Raw genomic sequence first — 12,387 nt, forward strand, 5'->3', positions numbered from 1 at the left:
ACGCCCTCGAATATTCGAATATATACCCACTTAAAAAACATAATATGTCTATTTTATTTTATTTTATTTTATTTAACATGGTCCCAAATATTATTTTATATTATCTAATTTATTAAGAATATTTTATTCCCTTAAAACAACTAATATTTTTTCTTGCCCAAATAGCAATATTTAATTTGATATATAACAATGTTTAAAATTAGAACTATCTGTTAGTAGCTTCCAAAAAAATTGGATAATTCTAATATAATAAAATATAATTTATATTGCAAACTTTTGAATTGTACCTATGCACATTTACTCAAGCATAGTATAAAATAATTGTACACAATAAAATGTTATTTACTAGTATACATGATGTGTGTTTTGTTAAAATAAAATGTAATAAAAAGGAACTATAAATTATAATTTATTTATTGATATTTTATAATATTGGTTGATAATAATCAAATAAAATTGTAATTAAACCGTCTAAAAACAAATTAAAAAAGGGTCCTTATAATAAAATACACTATTATATTTTATTGTGATGGAGACAACACTAAATAGATTATCCAATGGAGGTTTGTCTTTATGCATTGAAAATAAATTGATAGTGTAATATATGTGTACCCGTCGCCAAATTTACATCAGGATGCCACGTGTAATAATTTTTTTTTGTACGGAGTTTGGTATTTGGAATTGACACTATATTTGTTTTGTTTTTTTTATTCCTTCAATTTTACGATATAATATGTGAATATTTCGCTTGCCAGATGTTCAATTATTTTTACCCGATTAATGTTTTGCTTTTAATATTATTAAACAAATTAATTCATTTATCACGTTATTAATGAGGTTTGTTACTATATAGGTAAATTATGCTGTTAAAACTACAATAAGCATTACATGAGGGTACAACACTTCATATATCTTATAATCTTAATATAAATTTTAATATTTCATTATACAAAACTTTTACATGAAGAAAGTTAATTATTGGTTAACTAACATCAAATAATAACAAAAAAAAAGTATCTAGATCAAGTGATCAGCTTAGGTGCAACCAATACTAGTACTCATGACACGACACATAAGTTTTTTCAAGTTAAAACTTTTTTTTAACAAAAGAGATACATGAGCCTACGTTTTCACTGTGTTTAATCGCATTTTAGAATGAAGATTATCATCTCATATCTTCATATTAATATCACTGATATCTTATGTCGTTAAGTTTTGATCTTCAATGTTTATGTGAAATTCTTAGTTTACTATCCAAAATAGTCATTGTGGGTCAAGGAGAGACTCCAATATATATAGACATTTTTAGGATCATGTTGTACCAATATGAGATACATAACAACTTCACCTCTAGAGATGGAGGCTTGATGATAATAGACATGCATGTGTCAAGTGATAGGGGTGTTACACATCGCTCTATTACCATGTAAGATATATGTAGAGGTCAACAAATGTCTTTTTAAAAGAGCTCATATAAAAAGAGGAATATAAAAAGAGGAAGAACTCCAAAATATATCGACACTTATAGACAGAGTTGCACCTATTGTGTATACGATTTATCATTAAACTTACTCGAGTTGTTCAAAATCTACCATTTTGATCGAGTACCGTAGGTTAATGTTTTTTTTGTACACGATTTACCATTAAACCATGTCATATTTATCTTCTCCTGCCAAAACCATCGACTCCCACCACAAGCGTCCACATCCCACCGACATCATTCACCTCCATCAATAAATATAACCTTCCATCACCACCATTTTCTACCGCCACAATCCATCCCCACCATTCATCACCAAGTAACTTGTCTAAAATTAGCTTGAACCTGTAGCAAAATCGATTCAAACTTACATTCCAACCTAAACATCTATCCAAACCTTAAATCAGTTCAAACTAATATTCTGCCAATAAAATTGTATCCTTTAATGGATGTGGTTAATGGTGCACACGATTCAAAAAGAAAAGGGTGGGAGGAGAATGTGGAGTAGGGTGATTTTCAAAAAGCAACGGTGGATGAAAAAGAACAGTGAAAGGTGTGAGCGTCGGTAGGAAGAACGTGAACGATAATAAAGAGCGGGTGGTTGTTTTCATTGGAGAGAAGGGTGAGACTAAGCAATTTGCAATGTTTTATAAAAAAAAATAACATGTAAAGTGGTATTTCTTTTTTTTTTCTTGGAATTGTGTTGGCTTGAAAAAATCTCGAAAAAATTTGATGATGGCAATAAAAAGATGAAAATGATTAATAGGTATAGAAATAAATTGAAAGATAAATCGTATATAAAAATATAAGCTTAATGATTTTTCTTAAACGTCAAGGGTGGGTTTAAGTTTAAGTTTAACGATGTTTTTGAATCTATTTTAACTAAGTACGCAATAGCAAAGTCAAAATACTGATTTTGATCAACAAATTATCGAAGATATATTTAATAGTAAATCCTAATATCCTATAAAAAAAATATATTGCTAAATGTGTACATAATGATATTTCCTTACCATATAAAGTCATTTTCACAAAATAATGAAATATTAATAAACAAAATCTTGTTAAAAATACGTTTTAAAATAAATTATAAACTTCAATGAGGTTTTATTATCTATCATATTCATGTGCACCCATTACTTGTAAAATTAGACCAAAATAATCTACATTTTTCTATACTTTTACAACATTCAACCGATCAGCAAGACGAAAGAGATAAACAGGGAAAATGGCCTCCCTACAAAAATACCCTACACAAACTCTGAGTGGCTGTCAGAATGCCGGAATGTCAAAAAACTGGCGAGGCTGTGGTGGTGTGGGTGGAGGAGGAAGTTGACGGTGAATCTTCATGGCTGTGACCACCATCTTTTTCACCGGAATTACTTTTGTTTAGGGACATAGATGCTTCTGGAAGAGACGGCGGATGAGAAGCAATGGGGGCATATACACCTTTGGAGTTGTTGGTTTCGCCGGAAGTTGGTGTTGAGGTGGCGGCCATGGTGGTGTATTCCGGTGGTGTCATCCATATTCCTCCGACCACCACAAATTGAGGTGTTTGTGGGTTGTTATTGTTATGGATTGTTGGTGTTGGCCTTCTTGTATGCAAACGATATTTCTGTAAAATTCATATAGTACAACTTTTTAGAGGATGAATTATTAAAAAAAAAAAAAAAAACAAATGTAAAGAAAATAAAAACAAAAATGCAAACCTGTAAATGGCTTTTAACTTCATCATTTGTGAGCCCATCAACCTTCATTAATTCCCGAATTTGTTTTGGTGTAGCAACTGTATTAAATAATAAAATTAATTAAATTTTCAAATTCAGGATAATTTAATTTATTTTTTTAATTAAAAAAATGAATTTGTTTAATAAAATAACACCGACGACGACGACCTACCATGGGCGCCGCCGAGTTGTTGAAGAGAATGGAGGAACCGCCGATGTAACTCCGGCGACCAACACCTCCTTGCTTTCCTATTAGACTGTCCTTTATCTTCGCTTTTGCTTTCTCCACAACCACCGTTACCGCTGCCTGTCTCCGCCGTGGAACTGGCCGCCGCTGTAGGACCCGCGGCAGGCGCAGGTGATAATTTACCAGTTCCAGCCACCGGAGCTGTGTCGGAGGTTTTTTCTTTCTTGAATGGATGAAAAGCGCCACAGCCATTTCTCGTAACCTCCACAACCGAAACTCTTTTGGGTGATAACTCCTGAAAATTGTGTAAAAATTCAATCTTTAACCAAAATTAATGCTTCCAACTTGAAATTGTTGATAATTTACAAAAAAATTACCACTGGATCTGGGGTTTGAATAGAGAGTTGAGCAGATCTAAGCCAATCGGATTTCTTAGAAGGAAATGACGATTTGTCTTTGGTGGATATAACCTTGGGTTTATGATTAAATTGTTGTTGTTGTTGTTGTTGATCTTCTTCATCATGTGCAGATGAAGTTCTTTTCATGGGAATAAATTCCTCCAAAATTGGACCTTCACTTGATGTCTGCTCAGAACACTCAGATTGGCCATTGAAGTAATCAGTCGTCGTTCCAGACATTTGCTGTTTGCATCCTTCAATTGCTGAAATCCAAATCATAAAATTTAAATAAAAAATTGATGAATTTCTATAACAACAAAACCCTAAATTCAAGAAACAAAAACCCATCTAGAAACTGTTGAAGACAAGATGCGAAAAATGGTGAAAAATTGCAAATTTTTCAAAACGTGAAAAAACAAAAACACAAACAAAAATTTTAACATTAACCCATCAAGGATCTGTGCAGAAAAATGTGAAAAACCCCATCATGAATTTACACAAAAATTTACAGAATAACTACAAATTTCTCTCTCTTTCTCTCTCTCTCTCTAACGAACGTATGAAACTGTGTGTAGTCCATTTCTGGGAAGATCGCCATTAACATACCTTGAGTCACAAGCTCAAGACAAAGAGGAAGCTCGCGTTCGAACACCTGAATCTTTCTGCGTTCCGATTCCAAAGCTTCCATATACTCTCGACATCTCTGCATTTTCTCTCCGAAATCAGTCGAATTGTTGTGAAAAACCATTGAGTCGCTCCAAAAGTCACTCGGTTTTGATGAATCAAATCGACCCAAAATCTCTCTATCAAAGGGGCATTAAATGTAAGAGAAAATTTTGTCTGGGGGCATAGAGAGATCCGGTTTGAACGAGAATAAAAGGATCTAAAGAAGAATCAGAAAAGGGAATAAACTTGGCATAGAAGATAATATACATATAAATAATTCTAGAGAGAGAAACAGTCTCTTTCCTTTTTCATTTTCATTTTTATTTTGTAAAATTTGGAGAAATCGAAGGTGTGTTGAAGAAGGTGTCGAAGTCGGGTCGTCGCGTACGAAAAGAATCTTTGATAATGGTTTTGTAGGGAAAGTCTATTCCAGATCAAGAATCCCTAAAAATCCATCAAAACTGCATAACAAACTTGTACGTTGTGCGTAGATGATTGTACGATAAGCTTTTTTGGACATGAAAAAGGTAGATATTTTGGGATGATAGAGAGAGAAAGTGAGGAGAGAGAGAGGGAAAGGAAGAAAGTTTGTTTGGGGGAGTGGTTTGAATATTCGAGAGTGATTCCTATCTGTGGGTTGGCAGTGACGTCACACATGGGTTGCAGATAAGATCAAATGCACATTCTCTATTCTCACCACATTACTTTCATTTCTTCTACTTTGGGCAATGTTTCCGAGTTTTAATACTAAATATATTATTCTAAGAAAGTAATTTTTAAATTATTTATAACTATTAGATAAAAAGTTATCTAGACTTTATTATTTATATTTTATTTTAGTAATTACCTAAATAAATTATTTTAATTTAAGTAATAATAACAAAAAATTATAAATTATATAATGTTAACTTAAAATAGTAGTAGTTGTTATTCAAATAATCATCATAATCAAAATTAACAAATAATTAAAAATTAATTAATTATAATAGATTAACTTGATATAAAAATTAGTATTTTATAGTTATTATTCATAACATAATAACTTTTACCAACATGTATTTTTGTTAAAATTTTAATTATATAATTTTCACATGTATAATATACAAACATTTACATATTGATTATTATGGTATAGTGTGTTTTTAAAATCTACTAAAAAAACTTATTGGTCATTCAAAAAATAATTAGTCAAAGGTTATATTTAATTATTGAAATGTCACATTTGTTTTGGTATGTTTTAGTGATTTTCAAACTCTAGACATTTTGTAATTTATGTAAGATTGAGAGGGTGTTTTGGATAAAAGAGTTTATTAGTTTATTGGTTTTTTCAAAGCTAATAAGTCAAAAAAAATGTTTGACAAACTCATAAACATTTTTCATAATAGTTTTTTCATAAGATTCAAAAAGCATTTTTAATAAACATGTAAATTTTGGCTTTATACAACTGTTTATGGTTTTTCAACCAAAATAAGTTCAAGAAACATTTTTTAAACCAAATACTTTTTAACTTATTGATTTGTCGGCTTTTTCACTATAAAAGTTTATTCAAACACTTTTTAAAAATCTCCTTTTACCACCAGCGTAAGCAAATAAGCATTTTTATCTAAAATCACTTTTAAAGTTCAAAAACTATCCCAAACACCCCCTAAATAACATAAATGGTCCATGTATGTCAGTTAACTTCGTACTTTCAATCTAACTTTTGAATAAATTTCCACCTTTATGGTTTTTAAATATTATGGTTTTAGTCCTTTGTCTATCTAAAATAACTATACTTCTCTTCTATAATTTCTTTTATCAAATCCCTATTTAATAAAATGTTGTTATTTTAATATAATGAACCCCCATCCATGCTACATCTATCTAAACACCCAACCTCACCCCCTTCATATCGTCTTTTTACCCATCTATCTCCCTTCTTCATCATCTTGCCCTCTTCATAATCTTTAACGACCAAATAAAAACCTAAATCTCTTACAACCAAAAACCATAATCATATTTACAAGTTTTGATGCATTTGGATATTAAGTATGATCTTTGACTCCTTAACCTTGATATGAAGATGACTTATACAGTAATTATACATAAAAGGTAAAGAAAGTTCTCATGTATGCAAATTTCCCCCATCACAGATTTAGGAGCCTTAATGTTTAGTCTAGTATTCTTAAAAAAAATCGGTTGGGAGAGAACAAGAACGATGGATTCCCCTGAGGACATCCTGATTGATTCAATCAACAAAGAGAATGTTTGAGAGCCAAACAGAGTCTGGCCCATATCTCAGTCCTAGTATAGTTGTGATGAGTCTTCTAAGTTACAAAAACAATGTACTTGCAGAATTTCACATAAATATTTATGGGTATATGCAACCTAGAAGGATATATGACATTTTCACTATTATAGCAACATATTTTATGAAACAAAACTTCTAACCCTATTGTAATCGAAAATTACAAGTAAGAAAACATACATTTGCTTAAATCGAATTAAGCTAAACAAGTATTCTTGAAAAAGTTTAGCTCTAATAATGTGGTAGCGTCTAATATGTCACACCAAAACCCTAGGAAACCCTATGATCAGTAATTAAGAAAGAGATGAGAGGAGAAATTTTGATTTCTGCTTATGAAAGGCTTAGGATCGGTTTTCCAAGGGGTTAGACCCATGCATATAGCTGTCAAATAATCTATGAAACCCAATATTTTAATTAAAATAATGATATTTTAATTCAATACATATCTAGCTTTTTTATCTAACTTCTTTATACAATCTTTATATCAATACGTTCGTATTTAAGTCTACTACAACTTTCTTTTAGATTACTCCCGTTAAAAATTAATATTTTTACTTACGATCTTTATATACATGCATTCTTTATGAATATATGTATGATTTTTTTTATAAAAACATAAGTAAAAATATATTACTTTTTAACAAGAGTAATATAAGTTGCTTGGTTGCTTAGATCTTATATTTTAAACGTCATAACTTCTTTATACGATCTCAGATTTTAACAATATTTACATTCACGTGCTCACATTTAAGTCTACTATAACTTTCGTTTAGATTACTCTCATTAAAATTTAATATATCTTTACTTACGATCTTTATATACATGTGTTCTTTATGAAAGTATGTTTGAACTTTTTTTTTTTATAAAATCGTAACTAAATATATTACTTTTTAACGGAAGTAATCTTAATGAAAATTGTAGTAGACTCAAATACGAACACGTTGATATAAAGATCCTTAAAATCCAAGATCGTGTGAAAAAATTACGACATTCAGAATACAAGACCTAAACACCAAACAATCAAGGCCGTGTTGGCTATAAGCATGAATGGTCATGAAGACATCATTAATGATTGTCCCCATGCATGATGCCTTGAGATAAACCTAAAAAATTGTTCATAAGTATTGGATGTGTAAAAAACAACAAATATTTATTTTGCAACAAAAAATATTAAGAAATAAACATGCAAAAAATATTAAAAAATAAATGTGTATAAAGTGATAAATATATTACCCTATCAATTCATTTTTTTGTCTTATCTGGAATAATCGGTCATAAGAATTAAATGTGTACAGTTACACAAATTGAAAGATAAACATTGAAAAAAAAAAAACTCAATAACCAAATATGTATAAATCGAAAAATATTTTACCTCTCTGTGAACATTACGTATTAACAATCAAATAGTCCTTAATTTTTAGATTCTAATTTTGAAAGAGAAATTAAATATCCTTCTATTTTTGTTTCTATATAAATCTTCCTACCCAATTAAATGATGACATGTGTCATTTTATTATACTAAAATATCATTAAATAAACATTAATGTGACACATGTACTCGTTTAATTGGATACGAAATTTATAGAAATAAAAAGTTAGGATATTTAATTTCTCATTTTGAAAATATGGATTATTTAATGTGTCATGAAGTTGTGTTAGAAAGGTAAACGAGATTCCGAGTCCGGATTTTGGAATATTCTCTTCTTGGAGTGGGTTGAGCATCACTAATCACGAGAACGAAAAGATACAAACCAAAAATTTAAGAAATTTCTTTATATTTATTTGGCTGGAGGCGCATGGTACGACACGTGCCCCAACGTCGCGTTTAATTATCGTTCGGTCCCTATCAATTCATGTTTGGCTTTTCGGGACCTCCAAAGGGCCATCTCCCTACGCGGTCGCTTTTTCACGTCTTCTTCCGTTTTCTCCCCACCTCTAACCATATTCGCGTGGACCTACGCGCCGCGGCCCTTTCCCGTTGTTTCCGGAAGAACAGAGAAAAATCCACTGTAGCCAATTGTTTAGTATTAGGGTAAATTACAAGAATGGTCCCTTTGAATTGATATATCGTGTACTTTGGCACTTTACTTTTTATTTTATTTTATTTTTAATTTTTATTTACTTTTAAACTTTTTTAACGGCCCTTAAAATTTTCTGGTCCCTACCTATGTATAGTAAAAATCGATCGATTCATCAATCAAATCTAACGCAACCTAAAATTAATAGATAGATTAGAATTTTCAACCTATTTATTTAATTAAATAGGTTGGGTTGGACAAATGTTATCAATCGGTTTTCAACCCACCAATTCATTTAACTTTAATATATATTTAATTTAATAATTATTTAAATATTCTTATATATTAATCCAACTATTAATTTATAAATTACAATGTTATATTATTTATGTTTTAAAAAATGCAATCCTAATACTTATTTTTTTTCTTTGCGTTGACAATACTAGTTAATTTTCAAAATCATTTCGAAATTACAAATCTTTAATGTTATTTAAACAATTTCTTTGTATTTATAAATTAGGATTATGCATTTATTATACTTTGAAAGTTTAGTTAAGTTATGAACAAATTTAATTTGGTTACTCTTTAGTTAATTTATTTACTTTTCTATTTTAAATGGGTTAACTCATGTTTAACCCATATATTTAATAGTTTGGGTTAGCAATTACATAAACGGGTCAGCACGGTGACAACCCATTTATTTCAAAGGTTAGGTTGGGTTGGAAATAATCACTCATTTAAATAAAAACGTTGTGTTTGTGTAACACCCAAAGTTTTAAAGGCCAAGAAAGGAAAGAAAACCCTAATTTTTAGGGGCGACTCGGCGAGTCCTAGGAGGAACTCGGCGAGTCCGAGCGGGATCCGGGTCGAGGTGTAAGTGACCAACTCGCTGAGTCGGCCAAGTGGACTCGACGAGTCTGGTCTGTGCGAGGAAAACCCTAAATTCGGGACTTGGAGCTTATTTAAGCGCCTCATTCTCTCCCCTAGGGTTCCTTTACTGCCTCTTTCACCCAGAACATTAAACCCTATCCGCCATATCCTCTATTTGAGCCATTTGTTGCCTTGGAAGGTGCATTAAAGCTTGGAGAAGGAAAAAGGAACTTAGAGGAGCAAGAAGGGACTATAGATCTGGGATTGTGAGTTCATTCTGAGCATTTGGAGGTAATAAACTAGTTCCTGGACCCTTTTTGCACCTAGATCTATGTGTGGTTGTTGGGGCTTTTTAGCCATAATGTTATTATTTTGAGTTAGAAGCCAGATCTGAAGTTGCTACTTCAGATCTAAGCATATTATGGTCTTGAGAAGCATAAAGTAGCAGCCCTTGAGTTGATTATGGAGCCTCCTTGCCTTAAACCCTAGTTTGTGGTGTATTTTGCCTAGATCTCCTTCTCTATACGTAAAGTTTGCAACTTTACGTGAGGAATGGGCTTGGGAAGGGTAGATCTATAGTTTGGAGTCCATGCATGACTCAAAATTCCTCTGCATGTATGGAGGTCTGAATGGACTCGGTGAGTCCTTTGAGTGGACTCGGCGAGTAGCATGAAGATTTGGAGGAACTCGACGAGTGGGATGAACAGCTCGTCGAGTCGGATGAAGTTGGGCATGAACTCGGCGAGTTGGAAGAACAACTCGGCGAGTTGGATGAAGATTGTCTTGTACTCGACGAGTCTGCTCTTGGACTCGGCGAGTCAGGTCGTGGAACCCCAGACCCTTTGAGTTGAGACTCGAATCAGTGAGTCGGGTGGAGACTCAGCGAGTTGGACAGGTCAAGACTCGGAAATCGTTGGACTCGGATGGTGGTTGTCGAGGCCAACACAAATAATAACCCTAAATATCATACACTAAAATAGTGTATAGTGGTAAAGGGGTCGAATCCACGGAGACTGGTTCAATTTATAACTCTATGAGAAATCTCTTTGTAAAAATACTTGGAATATGATAATAAATTGAAAATGGGGGTGTTTGATGTTTTGAAATACTTGAAACAAACTAGAATTAACTATAATTTAAATGGACAATTGCAACAAAAATAAGAGTTTGATGTAAAATCAATAAGAGAAAGATGATTGACTTTGGACTTTCATCACTTGAACATTTGATCAAATAATCATGAGAATACCAAGGTGCAATACTTGTGTTTAAAATCTAACTTGGCTATAGCAATTTATAAGCATAACTTGCCTCAACTCTTCTTTTGTATTAAAATGACTAGAGAAGCTCATAGCACATTTCCTAAATCAAAGTCACAAAACTAATGAAGCATGTAATTTTGTGAAAATCAATTAGCATTAGGTTCTAAGAGTCACCAAATCCAAAGAGTAATCTATTGCTTTTATTACCACCATGGAGAAAATGTTTTCTTAGTCTAAATGAAATGAAAACAAACATTTAAACTAATTGTTGCTTGTTAAATTGAAGACCTATTACTTAGTAAAGAATTTAACCAACAAAGATGACATTCATATATCAATATTCATGACTAGAGATATATAAACATGAATGAATTTTTCATAGAAAATATAATCATAAATATTCAACACAAGTTCATGGAGTTCTTCAAAATAACCAAAACATTCAAGCAATTATATCCAAGTCAACTAAATGAAAATCTAGCCAAGCATGGCTAAGATTAAACAAAAACAAGAGGGATTAGAGGTACCAAACATTGTCTTAGATGCAAGATGTAAGGAAATTACACTAATCTTCCAAATATTCTTCAAATCTTCCCAAAACTTCTTAGAGAGAAAAAAATGGAATGTGTTCTTCAAGTTCCCCCCCCCCCCCAAATGAGCCTCCAATCTCCAGCTAAAGAGGGTCAATTTCCGGATTCAAAAAGAGACCAAAAGCTACCCACCAAACTTCCACAAATAGAGTCAACAAGTCAAAACCCGGAAACAACTCAGCACAAGTCACGCTGAATGTGAGAGTTGGGCCATTTAACATGCATTTAAGCCCAATCTTCATTTCTTCAACTTCAGCCCATAATCATAACTCTTTAAGACCCATTTTCCATTCCAAAGCCTTCTAAAAATTGACCCAACACTCTTCCAATTTCTTGTAGCTCGATTTCGCGCCGTCTCATCATCATCTTTGCCCATAAATTAGATCCAAATTGATTTCTTCTTTTACGCATGCACCTAGCCCAATCGCACCACTTCAAGTCCGCAAGCAAATCACATGCCTCCATGAGTCCCGCATCCTTCTAAGCCTCCAATAACAAATAGTCTTCGGAAAATCCTGCAATTAAGCTCAAAAACTAGAAAGTACCCGGTGAAGGAGAAAAATAACAAAAAAAAAAAAGAAAATATGCATGAAGATTGACTAAAATAAGATGGATTGTGCTAAAAAAACTATAAAAAGAAGTAAATAAAATGACGCTATCATTGGCGAGTCATGGACTGACTCGACGAGTCGTGTCGCGAATAGAAGGACTCTGAACGTATGAACTCGACGAGTCAATATGGTGACTCGGCGAGTAGGGTTGACATGGGAGGTTGAGTTTGACCAAGACTTTGACTTTGACCAGAGTTGACTTGGTTGTCTTTCGGAGGTCAGTTAGACTCAGTGTTGCATTGATATTGGTAGCTCGGGGAGCGAGTGGAGCAGGAGTTCAGAGAGTTGTCG

General features: G+C 32.4%; 1 protein-coding gene across 1 annotated transcript; it reads right to left on the reverse strand.

Annotated features, from left to right (window-relative positions):
- Nucleotides 1-2,563: 2,563 nt before the first annotated feature.
- On the reverse strand, nucleotides 2,564-4,809 carry LOC111894432 (transcription factor HHO3). The gene is made up of 5 exons (XM_023890513.3): nucleotides 4,399-4,809; nucleotides 3,772-4,055; nucleotides 3,380-3,689; nucleotides 3,190-3,266; nucleotides 2,564-3,095 (listed from the first exon to the last, which is right to left on the reverse strand). The coding sequence occupies exons 1-5, from the start codon at nucleotides 4,538-4,540 to the stop codon at nucleotides 2,769-2,771; spliced, it is 1,140 nt and encodes a 379-aa protein (XP_023746281.1). The 5' UTR covers nucleotides 4,541-4,809; the 3' UTR covers nucleotides 2,564-2,768.
- Nucleotides 4,810-12,387: the final 7,578 nt, after the last annotated feature.

The sequence above is a fragment of the Lactuca sativa genome, chromosome 4 (assembly GCF_002870075.4).
Source record: "Lactuca sativa cultivar Salinas chromosome 4, Lsat_Salinas_v11, whole genome shotgun sequence".
Lineage (NCBI taxonomy): Eukaryota > Viridiplantae > Streptophyta > Magnoliopsida > Asterales > Asteraceae > Lactuca > Lactuca sativa.